The sequence below is a fragment of the Chiroxiphia lanceolata genome, chromosome 1 (assembly GCF_009829145.1).
Source record: "Chiroxiphia lanceolata isolate bChiLan1 chromosome 1, bChiLan1.pri, whole genome shotgun sequence".
Taxonomy (NCBI): domain Eukaryota; kingdom Metazoa; phylum Chordata; class Aves; order Passeriformes; family Pipridae; genus Chiroxiphia; species Chiroxiphia lanceolata.
The window spans coordinates 105,632,246-105,645,827 of record NC_045637.1 but is presented as its reverse complement, the minus strand read 5'-3'; the positions used below and the strand labels follow the sequence as shown (position 1 = coordinate 105,645,827).

At 36.0% G+C, this 13,582-nt stretch overlaps 1 protein-coding gene across 6 annotated transcripts in view; it reads right to left on the bottom strand.

The window, feature by feature from the left end:
- The window catches only part of FBXL2 (F-box and leucine rich repeat protein 2), a 56,393-nt gene that overhangs the window by 15,841 nt on the left and 26,970 nt on the right, over positions 1 to 13,582 (bottom strand). For 5 of the 6 annotated variants that reach the window (XM_032679283.1, XM_032679276.1, XM_032679294.1 and 2 more), the window contains exons 3-7: positions 7,800 to 7,854; positions 6,277 to 6,351; positions 3,222 to 3,316; positions 473 to 541; positions 291 to 386 (exon numbers count right to left, since the gene is read on the bottom strand). In XM_032679283.1, the coding sequence (XP_032535174.1) occupies positions 291 to 386; positions 473 to 541; positions 3,222 to 3,316; positions 6,277 to 6,351; positions 7,800 to 7,854 (390 nt within the window). Of the gene's footprint in view, positions 1 to 290; positions 406 to 472; positions 542 to 3,221; positions 3,317 to 6,276; positions 6,352 to 7,799; positions 7,855 to 13,582 lie in introns of those variants that run through there. The other variant, XM_032679308.1, reaches the window with a different exon arrangement.

The window sequence follows — 13,582 nt, the reverse complement described above, 5'->3', positions numbered from 1 at the left end:
TACATAAAGTTAAATCCAGCCTTCAAATAGTCATAACAGTGGGAAACCCAAATTAAATACACTGTTAGAAATTAATGACAGCCAGTGGACTGTGCCAGGCCTCCACAGAAAAGTCATGAGAAAAGACCACACACAAACACCATAGTCTACACCCAAGAAGTCCTAGATATATAATACAGTCAGTGCTGATTCACAGTATTAAGGTTCAGCACCAATTTTTAAAATTTTATTAAATGCTGAACAGCTCTTTAAACACTTTTGTTTAACACAAAACAGTGAAAACTTCTTACCTCAAGCCTTTCAAAGAGCTGTTTGTGATGGCTACGCAAGACGTTAGATCCAGATGTTTCAGCTTGGAACAGAATCTGCTAAGACTGTAACACGTGCTGCAAAACAGCAGACACACTAAAAATACCTTCAGCTACTTCTTTTTCCAAATTTTCCAATCAATCAAAAAACCTCTTTGACTTACCTGTCAGTGATTTTTGTGCACCCATTTAGATTTAAGTGTTCGATGTTTCTGCAGTTCTGTGCAAAGGTCCTAAAACAGAAACAAAAAGCTGAATTAACATAACGTCACAAGTGGTAACACAGTCACTAGAGTGCGCTCTGTCCCACACCTCTCTCCACCTCAGTCAAAAAGCTTAATCTTTAAGTCACAGAGTAATTTCAAAGTATTCCCCAAATACATCCGTCCTAGTGGTTGCTTTTTCCTTTTCCTACTGCAAGTTTCTGTCTAAGGTAAGTGTTGTTTCTCTCTCAAACACCACTTGGGCAAGGTGGTTAGTTCTGTCACATATAAGCCAGAACCGCCTTGCTTCAAATGCTGTAACTAAAAACACAAAGGGCATAAACAGAAAGGTTTAAGTATCACATCAGTTAAACATTAAGCTTCTGGGGAGAGTTTTCGCACATCTTATTACTGAAGCCTTTGTACGTCTTATTAAGGAGCTTGTTCCCACAGAAAATGAAAAGGGACATACCTGGTACAACACAGAAGTATTGGACTACCAGTGGAGAGCCCAGTGGGCTGCAAATTGCTTATTTATTGTTTTCAAAATTAAAATGCATCAGCGTGCACTACTGGGTATGAACTTAAGGATGATTGGAGCTATTATACTGCTGATAGCCTGTATGTACTAATTGCCCTGAAGAAATACATAAACTTTCTTTTCATCTCTGCAGAGTAATATTTACAGCTGTGTCGCATTTCAGAACACTGTTTTTATGCCCATGTTTCCTTCAACTGCATGGATTTTATTGGCAGGGGCGGAGGAAACACACAAAAACAGTTTTGTCTGGAGGCTTGCCCCGGTTAACAGATCTGACTATACACTCAGCTGGAAAAACTTCCTGGCTCTCCAGAGTGGATTGAAAACAATGGAGAAAAACCCAGCAAGTAGTTATACTGCGAGAGTTTCCACTTTAATTCTCAAAACAGCTATTCTGAAATTCATGTACTGGAGGGAGATTTACAATGAAGATACTCTTCAAATCACTTGGAAAGATGTTACACTCTGGAGGAACAGCAAACTGCCCCAGAGATTCAAGCATGGGGCAGTCCCAAGAAAGCTGTCTCCTTATATGTCAGAGGTGAAGCATCTTCTTTTGCAAAGTGTCTTAGACACCACCCTCTGTACCAGCTGGTTGTTAAGGATGCACATGTGTGAATACTGGTCACAGTCTGGCGGCCACTCTCAGCTAAGCCTGTCCTGTTACCTGCTGGCATGACCAGCTGTATCATCCCTGCAACATACACACGTTATGCACTGAACTAATTAATATTTATTCTAAGTATCTGCTTACTAAATAAACAACTATTTTCAAATATCCCATCTCCAAAATAGGATCAATCATAGGATTTTTGGTCCTATTCACAACTCTCACCGCCGTCTCCTAGCCCTTAGTGTCTCCAAAAAACACAGCTAAGAGCCTAAACTAAGTGTGAAAATGGAGTTACTGGGCAGAAAACCGTCATCTACCATCCTGACTCTTTCCTCCTACACCTTTCTCAATGCCTTCCCTGCTAGCTCCTCAACATGGTACTTGCTACCTCCCTCCGGTCCTGCCACCCCCCTTTCTTCCACTTCTGCCACTGCATTCCCTACCGAGGACACAGGGACCGCCTCCGAATGCTCTGGGAACTTGAATGAGCACTGCAGAAAGTTAACTCTGCTTGGGACTAACTTTTTTGATAGCAGTTGCCAGTAATCTCTAGGAGAGGCAACAATATGCATTTTCCCATGAGGAGGCAAGACTGCCTGAAGGTGGAGACACCAGGGAGCAGTTAGGGGGATGGCCTAGAGGCAGAGAAATCTTTGGGTTTGAAGGTAGGATGCCCACTTGGGTTATTAAAGCAATCATTGCTTACCTAGTTGTTGCATGAATTTACTCTAGAGACAAAAATCAATGAATTAGACTTACTTATAAATTTTAGCAATAGCTAAATTTATAGCTATTTAAATTTAAGTCACTAGCTTAATGCCCACTGCTTAACAAAATCTTTGTGCTTATATTTTACACCCCAAGCCCTCTTCCAAACATTCTTTGAGCCCTAAAGCATCTGCGGCTTAGGGATCCTTCAGCTGGAAATAGGATCTTCGGGTTTAAATACTCAGAGAAATATCCAAAAGAACCTGGCTAAACAGCTTGCATTAGAAAAAGCTCATACAGATTCGAACAACCTTGTGGGAACAAACTGCACAATTCAGTTTATATACTGTGTAAAAAGAAGGGCCACTGTCACTACTTAGAGTCTGCCAAGTTGTTCCTGTTGCCTGCCTGTTCTTATATTAGAGCAAGAAGAGTAACCCAGGTCTTTCTTGATTTTGTAGGCACTCAATTTTATCAGTCTTCATTCTCTGTCCCATTGCTAGGGTCAGATCATAAACTATAAAATGACCATTAATCTTGATTCTCTGACTATTGTAAGATACCACAGTATAGTCTTGAAAATGGAGCAATATCAACATATTCCTAATGAAAGAAAAAGACACATTTCTGAAAAGCACAGCTCTCATTTGTTAGTTCATTTCCAGAAAATAACAGTAGCTATATTTTGATCTCAAAATGACATCACATTTAGTCATTATTAAGGTACTTAGTACTTACTTAAGTATCCCATTTTGGTCATCAGTCAGTACTCAGAAATGCAAACAAATGTAACAGTAATTGCTTTTGGTCCAGACATTAGGAAACAAGTGATTGAGGATTATACTTACTTTAAAGAGGAGTCTCCAACACCAAGACATCCTCTCAGACTAAGTTGTCTCAGGAACCCACCACACCTTTTCGATATATTTTCCACAACACGACCCTTAAACCAAATAAAAGGAAGATTTTGTTCACTTCTACTCTGACATAACATTCTAATCAAATTAAAAATGCTGGGAATTAAGACCAGACCCAGCTATACCCTACCAGAAACTGCATCTCTTTGAATTTCTTTTGCTACTTTAAGAAAAAACAGTAACCCGCTGAGAATCTTCACCCACACTGAGGTGCTGCTCGATTCAATCTTTAGTTCTCTCTTCCTTTTTTTCATTTGATCACACATGGCTCAACTTTTTGTCACAGCAGACCCTACACAACAAAACTACTAAAATGACCTTCAAGTTTTGTCAGATGTGTAGGGAACACAAAGAACTGTCTCACAGATGGAATGGGAGGCATGCCCATTCCTCAGGGATCACAGTCACAAGTACAGCATGTAAGTTTAAACTGTCCACAAAGACTCACTTGGGCCAGTGTGTCACTACAGCCCTGGTTAAGTTCCTGCTATAGGGCTGGCTGTGATTGAAAGGTGCTGAACACCTTGGTGGGAACATCAGCAAAAGGACTAATACCACAGCATCTTGTATCTTTTTCTCTCCCTTTCTTTTCCGAAAGAAGAAATATATATAGAATTACAGGTCGGTAGAGTTTTCGTTGTTGTTGTTTTCCTCTCTACATGGGATGGTAACAATTTTACAGTAAATGTTTCTTACATTTTATTGTTCTTCTCTAATACTTAAGTCCTGGCTATCGCTGTGTGAAAATACTTTCTTATCAGAGCTTGTTTCTTAGTCCATAAGTAACATCGTTTATCTTCTCTCTTAGAAGAACTTACACCAAAACAAACAAACTGAAAATTATGTATTTTTTAAATCTTTCTGATTAACCAGAATTATTTCTCAGCCAAGGCCAAATACCTTTAAGGATACCTGTAAGGATAAATTCTTCAATGAATAACATATAATGCAAGTTCAATTTCCATTGCAGAAAAAATCCAAACCCTAATGAATTATTCAAAGAAAACAGAAACAAATAGCGAGATAAGTTTTCCCAAACCCATTTATTTCCTTAAGCATGTAAAAACCCCCAACAACAAGCATACCAAAGAAGACAACTTTAGTGGATTTAAATGCATTTAACTGTTTGAATAATTCTGTCACTCAAAAAACTAGTTCTTCAATTCACCTCAGCTTACAACTGGTTCCACATACCAAGAAATCCTAAGGCACATTTAACTTCAAGAAGATCTTCATACATCTTTGATAGAAAATAAACATTATTTTAATAGGTTTTGCCCTCCCTTCTCACTTTATTCTCTACCACATGAGGGCTTAAATATGGAAAATTTCACAGAACCTAATTTTTCATTATTTGATATTCTCAGATCAAGCATGAATAGAAAAATCACCAAACAGTACAACGTCCAACTGAGCAAAAAGTTGTCAAATACAATCAGCAGCATTACTGTCCTAAATCTATAGACAAAAAAATATGTTACTAAAACAGCTGAAGAAAAACCAGAGTTCTCAGACATCAAACGTGAAACTGTATCTCATTTAAGAACTACTTTGTGTAATAACTGCTGGTTAAACACACTCGTAGGAGTAAATTTAAGGGGTTTATATTACAAATGTACTTAAATATAATATACTGAACTAACTGAATTGCTCCAAACCACAATAACTTCTTATAGCAAAAGAGGATCATAACTTAATTTCATTCTTTCTCCTTTGAATCCCATGCTGCATCCTATATAGGATTTTAAATCCTATACAGGATTTCGAAGGGCAAGACCACTAGATAAAACATAAGATAAACATATCAAAAACTTAAAAATACAAAACTGTGTTTCTAAATACCAGAAAAATAATTCAAATATACAAAAGGCTTATCAACAGAAGGACGGCAGACCTGTTGGGTTTTAATTTATTTCTTAGCAAACAAGAAAAACAAGCTTTTTTAAAAGCAACTGAAAAGATGATATTAAAGCTCCAAGTCTCTTTTGACACATTTAGATTGAGGCAGATAACAAAATCTTTCTCCTACTTCTTCAAGATCCTCTTGTTTAACAAGAGTAGAGCACAGGAGTTGGCAATAAAGTTTTAATAGAGCGTTGAAAAAAATTTACCGTCTATATTACTGTAAAGCTTTACGTACAATTTGTACCACAGTTAGCAAATGAAACACATCTGGATTTTATTCACACAACTAAGCTAAAACATAAAATTCAGAAGTAGATCTATTATTATAGTCTAAATTTAATTTGCATCATCAAACAACAATAAACCAGTTCAGATTTAATTACAGAATTGTTGTTCCCCATGGATTTTTGTCTTCATTTTCAGATTTTATTTTGTTATGCATATCTATGATAGCATTAATATAGACATGTTTTTCATAGGGAAGACAAGTCTGCCCTAATCCTTTCATTATATACTGTATCCACATGTACCTGCATTTCATGCAAGGTTCAAACCTTATAAAACAAGTGGTCATAAAATGGTAATCAAATACATATAAAATCAATACTAGGCAACTCAGTGGTAAGAAAAGTTCTTCAGCATTTTAGTGCTTCAATCTCCAAACCCCCATAGCCAAGTGTCCAGAGAGCTTTCAGCACTAGATGGCCCCCTCACAGAGGCTTGGGACCAACAACAACATTATCTTGTAGATTGTAGAAGTGATTCCGAGGATCTCACTCCATGCAGAGGCACTGTTTACACCTTTCCCTTCTGGAAATGAGCAGGTTTGAATTTCTAGAGCTCTGTATTGTATATGATATGTGAAAATTATCTGATACATAGCTGGCAACCAAAACTGAAACTCATCAGAGGAAAAGAAAAAGGCAAATACAGAGTTCTTTTCCATTTGCTCCTTCACAGTATTATTATCTTGAACTTAGTCTTTAAAACGTGTGAACGCAAGCAGAGTCTGTGGGATACTCAAAACGGGCTGTGCTCTTAAACATCTCCATAAGAATGAAAAATACCCGAAGACACTAACCTCTATATCCGTCTGAAAGTTAAAGAGGTCTATTCTTTGCCAATTGCTTCCATCCAGAGCTAAAACATTCCATGCCTACAGAAAACAAATACAATTTATTACCTCCACTGCCTGCTCCCTTCACTTTTCTCTCAGCAATTCAGATATTACAATCGAGACAATTTCAGGCAGCGTTTTTTAAAAAAAAATTGTAGATACTAGCAGTCATACAATATCAACTAGTTAAAAACAGAATTTGTGGAAATTAATCTCAAATCCTCTAAATGGATTACACTTCAAAGGCTAACTTGTGGCTGTAAAACATGCAGGAAAGCAAGATATTAAATACATATCAAGTACATATACAGAAAGATTTAACCCTCCATTTTTAAAAAAGCTTTTGGACATTCGTCTAATAAGTCACTTTTGCTAGATCTGTATGGAAAAAAGTAGCTGCAGATGACATTCCTTTCAATAAAACCACAGTTCCTCAACCTCACTAGTTACTATTCTGAGAAAACAGAGACCTTTCAGAAAACTGCTGACTTTCCACTATTAGGACCAGTTCTTTCCTTTACACGTGCTAATTTGTCCTTCACTGTCGCAGCAGTAGTTGTTCAAAGTAAAACAAAATAAAAAAGCCAGAGAAACACAAATATATGCAGAAAATTAGAAAAAAAAGAGAACACATCCAATGACAGGTAGTTCTGAGAGAAAAATACAATTTATTCAATCCCTTTCGTTTTCTTATGCAGTTTTCTTGGCTTTAGCTGAAATCTGATGTTACCTGACTCACAAAACTTACTGAAGTTAGAGGCCAGGGTGATACAGGTGTAGAAATCAAATAGTTACATGCTTAATTATACATTAAAACAAACAAGCAAACAAAAAAACCCAATTAAAACCAAAACCAAACCCAACTGCCATTAAGATAAGGAACGAGAGCATGAAATAAAGTTCATTCGTGTTGTATAATAATACAGTTCATTGTACACAGTTGATGTAGAAACAGAATATTATTCATTTTATTTCAAGAAAAAAATGAAGACAAGCTAAACATAAAAGCTTACTTAGCATGCTTTCTCTAATATCTTGTGTGTGCCTTTTTCCCCTACTAGTAATCCATCTACTTAACACCTTTTGTACTTGGCAAGAAAATGATGGATGTAGTTCTTAGACACATGGTGCACATTAACCAAACTACATGGAATTTTAAGCAGAAAATGCGCCTGAAAAATAGTGTTATACAGCCACATGCTTTATAAAAAGCAAATGCCATCATGCCAAACTGGATTTAATCCTTTCTCCAGATACAGAGCATACACAACTGGATATCTTTTCCATAGCCTTAAAGTCTTGTACATAGCAACTAAGCCCACATCTAAATGTAAAAGTGGGACCACTGTAATTTCTTTTCATAAACAAAGAGTCTGAGAATTTATTTTTTTTTCAGGAAGCAGATTGCAATAAATCCCATTATTTGCATGCAATTAAAAGAACAGCACCCCAAGGAACAACAAAAAAACCTCAACAGAAATACCTACCTTGGAAACTTGTGCACAGCGACACAAAGTAACTATGTCCAAGAAAGAAAATATTCTAGAAAGAAAGGAAAACAATAACAATTAAAATGTTTAATTATAAATTCAAAATAATATATGAATTCACAGCTATGTAGTTCTACGGAAGGACACAAGTTACACAAGAAGCAAATTAAATGCAACAAGTATTTTACCAAATTATTTTGGTTATTGAGACTTAAAGAATAATATCATAGCTATCATCTAAAGACAGGCAACAGCAACATATTAGAACCCAGCAGATGCTGCTTCTGAAAATCTATTTTCTGTTCCCTCTCCATATTACCCAAACATGTATGCATGATTACAAAATATTTTTTCTTCTTTTTAATTCAGGGAAACTAGCTTATATGCCTTTAATTGTGCTACAATTAAAGAAATAACTTACACAAATACAGATGAAGATTTCAGAGGCTGGTGAAGAGTAATAATTAGAAAACAACACATAAATAAAGCCAAGTTCTAGAATCTAAGTACTAATACAAAGAACAATGACCCAAATTTCTAAAGGGGTTTCACAGTGACTACCAAGCCTAACACCTTCAGCATCTTTTTTTTAATTATTATTTACTCTACAAGAAACAACTACCGTTGAAAATTTAGCTTTACTATTCTGATCATGGAACCAATTCCTCAGGGCTGTCAACTCTTAGTAGTTTTCTGAAAGAAATTTTTCACTGTGAAAATGAATTTTGCTAAATGCCATTTCCAAACAATGATATTGGTTCACAGGATGTTCTCAGCAAAAAAGAAATCATTAACCTAAGCATAAAATATAGATCCTATTCCAAAATAATTTTCTATTACAGAGAATGAAAGCTTTGAAATACAGGAAAGACATTACTGTAATTCATTTATAAACTGCTACCTGCTTGCCAGTGAACTTTTTCAGTCATCAGAACAATTAAGAGTAATAAGAACAGTTTCATTTTATAGTGAGATATTAACACTGAGGAGCAAACAACTGGTAAGAGATGCTGAATTTAATAATGTATAATTCTGGTTACTGCTTTTCAAGTGAAAATCTGAAGCTAGAGCTCAAAATGGATGCTTACATCTTAAGCATTGTGATTCTTAGCTGTGGTAAGAGTAAAAAATGTAATGAAAATACTTCTTAAACATAACAACCTTCTGGATATTTATTACAATCACTTCAGATAATAGTTTTCCAATATTTCGTTGACACATGAAAATTCTTTCTCTTTTTTACCATACAGTAAAACACTTTCTCAAAAACCTAAAAGCCAAGCAAACAGAAGGACAAATGTTCCTAGAAGCTATGAAACAACTTGTAAAACCCTGTCGATAACATTTATTTTTATAGCATCTATTTTGTCATTTGAACATCCTTTCTGAGACACTTTAAGAAACTTAGCAGCATTTAATGCACAAAATACACACTTAATGTGCTCAGAAAGACTGCTGGACAGATAAGCACTGAAAAGCATTCTCTCTCTTTTAAGAGCAGCGTATCAATGATCCACCAGGAACCCTCTTCTGAAATCACCCTTCTCCCTTTCACCATGAGGGAAATGACAGAAGATGAAGGAGATTATTCTAGAGAGCTGCAAAAGTTTCTTGGCTTGTAGAAGCTTCCTCATAGAACCACTGTACGAGTGGAATCTGAGGATCATCTCAGATTTACAGAAGGACAAAAGACAGATTTCTGTGTTATTTGTAACAAAGAAAGAACTCATGACACGATACTCTTGCCTAAATGAAGAACATGACATGCTTTAGAAGTGATGTATCTCAGAAATAAGAAACAACAGAAGAAACTGCAAAATGTTGAAGAAAGGTTTTTTTATACACCCCCACTACTATGAGTTGTCTGGCAGTCTGTCTTCATGTTTCATTGTTTATTGCTGTTAAGAGATTAACATTGATGCATGATTTCTGTTAAAAATAAAAAGGTAAATTAAAATCAAATGCAGACCAGATGTATTTATTTCTGCTTCATTCTGTATGAAGTGACTTTTCAAAAAGTCAAAAACTGAAAGTGGTTATTCTATGTTAAGAGAAAAAATATTGCAGTAAGTGTAAACATTTGTGATGCTTCTAGGTTTGGTGGGGTTTTTTTGTTCCAAAGAAGAAACTTTCCTGCAAGGCAGCCCAAGCTGTCCCCATCAAAACAGACAACACCATTAGGATGCATTATAAGCAAGCAAAAGTACAATCATTGCCTTTCAATTAAATGGTATGATAGGCAAGAGATTCCAGTAAATACTTTTACAACTCGAAAGAGTCATCTTGCTAATGTGCTTGAAAACATTTTTCTACACTTCTCTATTTCTTTACCCTCTATAATACAATCTTACATGTGCACCACTAACACACACTAGCTTGTCTCCTTGCAGTCCCACAGAATTACTAGCAAATACTTACCAGTCAGGAAAACTACCCAATAAGACACGAGACTCCAAGGTTTAAAATCATTTCAAGTCTTTAAAAGACTTCAAAGTCTTTAAGAGACTTTAAATGCGATCAACAAACTAAGATGGAAACACTGACCTTGTCAGTCATCTGTCAGTGTCAGACACTGACACTGTCTAGCACTTAAGGTGAAAGAACATCAGCAGACACTTGTAATTTTAAAAAGTGGAAAAAACTACTGAGGGCAGCTGCTGGTTGTATAGCACTTCTGTCCTTATGACCAAAGCTACCTAGATGGAAGCTAATGCAGCCAGCAGCAGCATTAAATTCCACTTCAGTCTTTGGCATGGATTAATACAAGGAAACTGGAAATTAAGTTAATAGATCCACAGTAACATTTAGGATCATTTATTCTGGTTTCTAGTATCCCAAGCTATTCAATTAGTTATCCTGTATCGAGCTCAAGAAGGAAAATTCACTTACCAACAACTGGGGCTTTTGAAGACTTTTCGTCCCTAGGCACACACTGCTCTGGACAAGTGCCTCATAGGTTTGGCCTTGGAGATCTTTCAACATTAACAGTATCTGCAGAATGAGCCTCATGCCAAAGGCACAAAGGGTTGTACGAGCTCACGGTTCCTCAACTCCCTTATGGTAAACGTGTATTTGGCTAAAGCCTCACTTACAGAAAAGGATCTATTCTTTATTTGAAAGCCTTCAAGATGTGGAAAATCATCACCTTCTCTGGTAGTTTGTTCCACCGGTTAATCACTCTGTCAAAATGTTTCCCTTATTTCCAAGGTGAATGCCTGACTTCCAGCTCTATGTTGTTTTCTACTTTTCTTCACCAAATTAAAGAGTACTTTAGCAGTTAATATTTTCTCCTCATCAAGTTTAAAAGCCACTTATCATGTCATCTTTAATTCCTATTTTAACAATCTTTTTACTTTAGTTCTTTAAACCTCCTTTTCACTGCACATTATTTTTTCAGTATGTTTTCAAAGCCACTTCAGGCCACTGTAACAGCCTTTTTGACACAGCATCAAAGAAGAATCTTACAGTATCTTGTCCATTTCATCATCACACCCTGTTCTGGAAGTACACAGTCCAGACCACAGCTCTTTTTGTAGCATTCTTTAGTCCAGTATATCTATCCATGCAAAATTATTCTGTAAAATTAATATTGTTTGAACACACCCCAATTTATCATGTTATTGCCATGTTGTTGCCATGTCTTCATACGGGTAAACCATTACACTTGTTTTTGTGTCACCTATAACTTAATCCCCTTGAAACACATTGATATATTGCACATATACTGTTAACTTTTAAAATAAAAACATCAAATGTTAAAAGTCAAATGCCTAAGTAGAAATGTGTAATTTTGGTTGGTAAAGCCAACCCATTGTTTAATCTCAAAGAATGATATTGTCCAAGGACTTATTTTCCAGAAAACCACAGCAACTGTCATATTCCTCTCTCTCAATTTTCCATCAAATAAATCTATGGTGAATTTTCCAAAGCACACAGAATAAGAGGCTGAGATTTCTGGTCATCTCTCTCTTGCCTACAGGTGCTGCAGTCAGGATTCATATCCTTCTAGTATTCTGGAATTTTCTTGATACCCAAGATTCACCAAAACTCAGCGTAAGAGGGCCACAGACCTTCTTGAGGCATTTTCACTGCAACTTTTATGGTCCCACTAAGCAGAAGTGATGATCTAAGTGATGATTCCTATCATCCCATGTATTTCCACACATGCTTCATTATTCCCTCTGCTATAAACAGACTGTCCAATGTCTTTCCAAACACAGAGACGGCTGAGTCCTAATATTTTGTTTCCCTCCCCAAAGAGGCACAGAGAGAAACACCTATTTCTCAAAACCCCAACACTGCACAGTGTACCTCCTACAGAGAGAGAAATCGAATTGTACAAGAGTCAAACTGCTTCTCTTTTGCCTTTGTAAGGCCTTTCCAAACTTGATCACAGGAGAAATAAGCTTTTGAACTAATGGCCTGGCAATTACTCATTTTAAGTATTTTGATACAATGCCATATGGATTGATAAAAAGTGGATAACAGAATGCATACAATAAGTACCACACACATATACTTGACTTCCTAGAATTTTTGGCCCAACCCCCAAAATTTGGTATGACAGAAACACCTGGCAATTTGTAAAAATCTTCAACAATAACGTAAGTTACGGTTTTGTTTAATAAATGACTTATGAATGGAATTCCCTTTCAGAACTTCTGTTTTCCATGCTGATTAAATTTATAGTGGTTTTGCATGCAAAGAATGGCAACAAATTTTATCAAAATGAAAACCAAAGTAACCAGGATGAGAAATGCCTCATCGAAGACACCAATCAACCAGATAATCTGCTTAGAAGATCCTTTCAACTTTACCACACTATCCAGTTGTTATAAAACATGCACACAACAAATCTGTAACATCCTCCCCATTTTAGACTACAAATTTCTTACTGATTTGTACAATTCCTTGCATAGTAAATCTGCTCTCATTAAGGTCCTTTACATGCAATATGGAAGAGAAAAGCCTACATACATGGAAAACTATCACAGAAAGACAAAGTACAGCTTTCACAGATTTGATTTTCCTCTTTTAACAGGTTTTTCTCAGAATTTTCTGCAAGAATGTCCAAGTGACAGGGGAAAAGGGCATCAGCCACTCACAGTTCATGTTTGAACTAATAATGTTTGAATATACACAGTGGTAAAGTCTCATCACCACCACAGAAGTCTTGTCATATTCAGTAAATACAAAACACATTTACAATTCTTTACATGTGGAAGTTTTCTCTTCACCCTTTGTCCCCCATTTTATTAAACACCCTACTGAGGTATGAGACATTTCACTGATAAGTGTAGTCCAGCAGTATGCACAAACACTAGAATAAAAATATGCAGACTAGAAACCACACAGATAAGCTAAATAATTCATATCCATAATCCATAAAAGTAGAATCTTTCATGAATAATAAATTATAGAAATAAATTCATATCTATGTGATTACATTAACAATGCTAATATTGGTTTACTTCCAAATTTCAACAACTTTGCAGCTAAGTCCTGTAATACCTTATTCAAAAAAACCGCAAAATAACACTTTTTCTGGAAACATAAATAGTGAGGCATATTTAAATCTTAAGGAATCTGACTATTTTCTATTTTAAGGAAAAAACAACTATCTTTTAGCTCATTTCTGTCAGGCCTGTTTTCAGCAGTGTGTTACAAAAGGCTGACGAATGCCAGTTGCTACATGAAACACATATGCACTGACTCACCTAATGCTTGACCTTTCAGGTCAATTATTAAAACAAATCCCTTTTCACTAGAGAGGAGCTATT